The sequence below is a fragment of the Ylistrum balloti genome, unplaced genomic scaffold (genome assembly GCF_031769215.1).
Source record: "Ylistrum balloti isolate Yb309-2 unplaced genomic scaffold, AGI_CSIRO_Ybal_v1 Utg370234, whole genome shotgun sequence".
In the NCBI taxonomy this organism is placed as follows: domain Eukaryota; kingdom Metazoa; phylum Mollusca; class Bivalvia; order Pectinida; family Pectinidae; genus Ylistrum; species Ylistrum balloti.
The window spans coordinates 46,112-51,598 of NW_026782192.1; the positions used below are offsets into that span (position 1 = coordinate 46,112).

General features: G+C 40.9%; 1 protein-coding gene across 1 annotated transcript; it reads right to left on the minus strand.

Moving 5' to 3' along the window:
- Positions 1-284: 284 nt before the first annotated feature.
- LOC132552073 (tubulin beta chain-like) lies at positions 285-4,791 on the minus strand. Its single transcript, XM_060216215.1, has 2 exons — positions 4,267-4,791; positions 285-1,109 (listed from the first exon to the last, which is right to left on the minus strand). Exons 1-2 carry the CDS (start codon positions 4,786-4,788, stop codon positions 285-287), a joined length of 1,347 nt encoding a protein of 448 aa, XP_060072198.1. The 5' UTR covers positions 4,789-4,791.
- Positions 4,792-5,487: the final 696 nt, after the last annotated feature.

The following is a 5,487-nucleotide window of genomic DNA, read 5'->3' on the forward strand; positions in this document are numbered from 1 at the left end:
AGCAAAGTCAATCGAACAAACGTTTCAATTGGTGTAAGAAACAAGATCCAGTAGAATGATCACTTATTGACGATCTTAATGAAACGAAACCTGATGAGGAATGCGAAAGTTTTTTGAAACATTTATTCATCTCATTTTTTTCTTCATCAACCCCACCCCACCCCCAGTTTTTTTAAAGGTACCATGCTTGCAAAGGTTTTGTAAAGCAAGGTTCACATTCCTTTCAAAGTCTGTTTTATACTTGGTACTCGGTCTTCGATATTTGGCCTATTCGCCTATTAAACCTATTCGTCGGGTTCACCTTCCTCTTCCTCTTCGAACTGGGCTTCGTTCTCTTCGTCTATTGTGGCATCCTGGTACTGTTGGTACTCGGATACCAAGTCGTTCATGTTGGACTCAGCTTCCGTGAACTCCAGTTCGTCCATTCCTTCACCTGTGAACCAGTGCAAAAACGCCTTACGTCGAAACATTGTTGTGAACTGTTCAGACACACGCTTGAAGCTCTCCTGGATTGCGGTGGTGTTGCCAACAAAAGTGGCGGACATTTTGAGTTCTCTTGGAGGAACGTCACAAACAGCTGTCTTCACATTACAAGGAATCCATTCTACGAAGTGACCAGAATTTTTGTTTTGAATGTTGAGCATTTGTTCTTCAACTTCTTTCATAGACATACGGCCTCGGAAGAAGGCCGCAACGGTTAGGTACCGTCCGTTACGCGGGTCGCATGCTGCCATCATGTTGCGAGGATCGAAGATTTGATTGGTCAGCTCTGCTACAGATAAATTACGATATTGCATACTCCTTATTGATGTCAGAGGTGCGAATCCAGGCACGAAGAAATGGAGACGGGGGAACGGAACCATGTTGACAGCCAATTTACGGAGATCAGCGTTCAGTTGACCAGGGAATCGGAGACAGGTGGTGACTCCGGACATCGTAGTTGAGACGAGATGGTTCAAGTCGCTGTATGTAGGAGTAGCTAATTTGAGCGTACGAAAGCAGATGTCGTAAAGAGCCTCGTTGTCGATGCAGAAGGTTTCGTCGGTGTTCTCAACCAGCTGGTGCGTAGACAGGACGGCATTGTAAGGTTCTACAATTACCTCTGACACCTGAAAAATACAAAAGTTGACATAAAATATATAAATGATCGAAGGTTTAGCACGGGCATGGTCGAATAAAAACACTACGCGTGAAATTTAAATGGAAATATGATATCAGTGTGAGAAATTCTACCACACCCTCGCTTCAGAACAAGACCCCGCATGTGAAAAGATTCTATTGCAATGCTTTAGAGTAAGGCGTAAAAAGTGAAAGTCAAGTAAGCCTGTTTATACATCCTTTGATACAGTAACGATATCATTTTAGCAGTTCAAATTGGATTTCGGAAATTAAGCCAATTATACAATGATCAGCACTATGATCTTCTATAATGACAATGACACAATGATACAGCGGTTATGTAACACTAAGGATTATACAGTCAGATCTACTGACACTGTGGAATAAAAAATTCTCAGGACAGTAAACGATTGTGTGGTGTACTGACAGTGTGGAATCAAAGATTCTCAGGACAGTAAACGATTGTGTGGTGTACTGACAGTGTGGAATCAAAGATTCTCAGGGCAGTAAACGATTGTGTGGTGTACTGACAGTGTGGAATCAAAGATTCTCAGGGCAGTAAACGATTGTGTGGTGTACTGACAGTGGGGATCACAGTGTGATGAACTGACTGTGAGGATCAAATAGTGTGGTCTCGTGACACTGTGGGGATCAAAATGTGTTATCTTAGAGTGGGATCTTCTGATACTGGAGGGGGTTACAATCACTTTCACTCTCAGCACCCGTGGAACCATCCTCGATACTCCAGTCGTTACAATCACGTTCACTCTCTGCCTCCAGGAACATGTCATGGCAAAATCGAAGGCACAAGCGAAGTAGTTTGATTAGTTGCAAGAGAGAAAAACTGACCAATCACAGGCTGAAGCGCTCCTTTTCCATGATTACAAAGGAGTGCCACCAAACTTCAAAGCCATTACAATATATGTATCGCATTTGGAATCTTCAATTTGGCCATGACATGTTCCAGAGGTGTAGAGTGTAGACTGATATTTTGTATATTTACATTTACATTTACACATCAGGACTTCGGGATGAATCATTGATCAACAATGCGAATCAAAACGTGGTTTGTTTAAAACTATTGAGATTGCACTGTTGATGATGTATCTTACCACCATGGTGATAAAACCGGGTCACGTGACTTTAATGTACTTGTATATATCTAAAACGTGGATGTGTTAGAGACGTTGCTAATGTGATAAGGCATCACATGTTTCACTTACCTAACAACGATGGACGTACGTACACCATTACATATCGTATAGAGTCTGACGGAAGTGATGTCACATGATCAGATCACGTGATTCATGTGATTCGCCCTTTAATCAGGATACATGTGGAATGTTTGTGTTTATCTCGTTTATCTAATCAGACAATTATTTGACACCTGGGAATGTGAAGCGATAGTTGATACATGTACGGACTTTACTTACACAGATCCATCCTTTATCTAACTGGAGTGAACTCACTAATCTTTACCGACCTTTTTGGGAATGTAACCTGTGATTACAAGTACTTCAAACATGGAAAAGATTGGTGTAAACCTATTCCGGAAGCATTGAATTCTGTTTAGTCCTAACTCATAAAACATTACGTTTTAGAAAGTCTTCAATCCAAACACATTGAAATATTGTTTACGGAAACTCTCCTGTCCGGACACCCTTTAACATGAAACTTTTCTGGAGAAACGGCTAACTGGGCACACTGAAACATGGTTTCCGGAAACTTGTCATTTTGAAACTACGTGCTATTTTTTGGGGGGATTTTTTGGAAACTATCTTATTTCATCGTATACGGCGACTCATTTGGACAAACCATCGACCTTCTCTGTAAGCACTTTGGCAGATAAAATAACGGATTTGATATGCTTACACCGTCTTTGGACTTTTCGGGATAAAGAAATAGGGTGTCTCTCAGAAAGCCTGGAGCTCCGTGTTTGAGCAGGAGGAAACTCATAACAAGTACATAAACATGCGCAGTAATATGAAGGAATGTTGGTCACAGTGACCTATAATTATTGATGTACTGTCACCACGAGGAAGACTTTTCGATTCTGTACGATTCTGGGGTCTAGCTGATAATGCAGACGAGTGTTTTGGGAACTGGCGAAAACATGAAATGGACTCTTTGATTATTCTGTATTTCGGGGTCTGACTATCACCTTTAATTGTTGTGTATTTCGGGGTCTGACTATCACCTTTAATTGTTGTGTATTTCGGGGTCTGACTATCACCTTTAATTGTTATATATTTCGGGGTCTGACTATCACCTTTAAGTGTTGTGTATTTCGGGGTCTGACTATCACCTTTTATTGTTGTGTATTTCGGGGTCTGACTATCACCTTTAATTGTTGTGTATTTCGGGGTCTGACTATCACCTTTAAGTGTTGTGTATTTCGGGGTCTGACTATCACCTTTAATTGTTGTGTATTTCGGGGTCTGACTATCACCTTTAATTGTTATATATTTCGGGGTCTGACTATCACCTTTTATTGTTGTGTATTTCGGGGTCTGACTATCACCTTTAATTGTTGTGTATTTCGGGGTCTGACTATCACCTTTAATTGTTGTGTATTTCGGGGTCTGACTATCACCTTTTATTGTTGTGTATTTCGGGGTCTGACTATCACCTTTTATTGTTGTGTATTTCGGGGTCTGACTATCACCTTTTATTGTTTTATATTCCGGGGTCTGACTATCACCTTTTATTGTTGTTTATTTCGGGGTCTGACTATCACCTTTAAGTGTTGTGTATTTCGGGGTCTGACTATCACCTTTAAGTGTTGTGTATTTCGGGGTCTGACTATCACCTTTAATTGTTGTGTATTTCGGGGTCTGACTATCACCTTTTATTGTTGTGTATTTCGGGGTCTGACTATCACCTTTTATTGTTGTTTATTTCGGGGTCTGACTATCACCTTTAAGTGTTGTGTATTTATGTATAGTAGAGCTTGCTTGATATACTAGTAGACTTTTACCCGTATTTGGAACGCATGTTAGCCTATGATACAGTGACACTGTTAGATTTTGGTGTAGTTAGGTGTGTGTCGTTTTGGAGGATTGACCACCTTTGACGAGTATTTTGAACAGTAATTGTTAAAGACATGATAACTAATTCTGCTTTGGGGTCATGACCTTTCATACTAACCTTAGGCGACGGCATAACGGAGTAGGTACTCATTATCCGGTCAGGAAATTCTTCTCTGACTTTGGAAATGATCAGAGTGCCCATTCCGGATCCGGTACCACCTCCAAGGGAATGGGTCAGCTGGAAGCCTTGGAGACAGTCGCAGTTCTCGGCCTCCTTTCTGATGACGTCCACCACCTCCTCCACGAGCTCAGCACCTTCTGTGTAATGTCCTTTAGCCCAGATGTTCCCAGCTCCACTCTGTCCGAACACAAAGTTGTCCGGCCGGAATACTTTTCCATAAGGTCCCGATCGTATAGAATCCATTGTACCCGGCTCCAAATCCACCAAAACTGCTCGGGGCACGTAATGAGCCCCCTGGGCCTCATTAAAATAAACATCTATACGCTCGAGCTGAAGGTCCAGATCCCCCTTATATAAACCATTGGGATCTATACCATGTTCGTCTGCAATCACCTCCCAGAATTTTGAGCCAATTTGATTTCCACATTGTCCGGCTTGGATATGAATTATTTCTCGCATGACTATTCTTAACTAACAACACTTGTATGAACCAAGATAAACGTTCTGTCTATTCCAAGCTGTAGTGCCTGTTATGACGAAGCATCACTTATCGCCTTATATAGGACAGATACGTACTGTCTATAGATAACGTGTTAGTACATATATATGTACTAGTGGACATTGTACGCTGTACGTCTCTGTAGGTACGCGCATGTGACTCAGAAAATAAATTTAATCTTACTGATAATCCTATAACAAAAAAAATCTCCAATGTCATTGTAAGACTTCTGAAATAGCAATAAACAATTATTTAAAAAATATGACAGAAAAAAACGAAATAAAAAGCGCCCGAGGCTGATTACAAAATCATGACTTATTTAAGTGTGTACCCGAGTGCTGTTTTTCTCCACAACACTCTGTGGTATTTTGTACTGTTTTTCTCCACAACACTCTGTGGTATTTTGTGCTGTTTTTCTCCACAACACTCTGTGGTATTTTGTGCTATTTTTCTCCACAACACTCTGTGGTATTTTGTGCTGTTTTTCTCCACAACACTCTGTGGTATTTTGTGCTGTTTTTCTCCACAACACTCTGTGGTATTTTGTGCTGTTTTTCTCCACAACACTCTGTGGTATTTTGTGCTGTTTTTCTCCACAACACTCTGTGGTATTTTGTGCTGTTTTTCTCCACAACACTCTGTGGTATTTAAGATGGGTT

Coding starts and splice junctions, on each gene's coding strand:
- LOC132552073 (XM_060216215.1), bottom strand. CDS start 4,788: ATGCGAGAAATAATTCATATCCAAGCCGGACAATGTGGAAATCAAATT. Junction 1,110..4,266: donor CCGTTATGCCGTCGCCTAAG/GTTAGTATGAAA, acceptor TGTATTTTTCAG/GTGTCAGAGGTAATTGTAGA.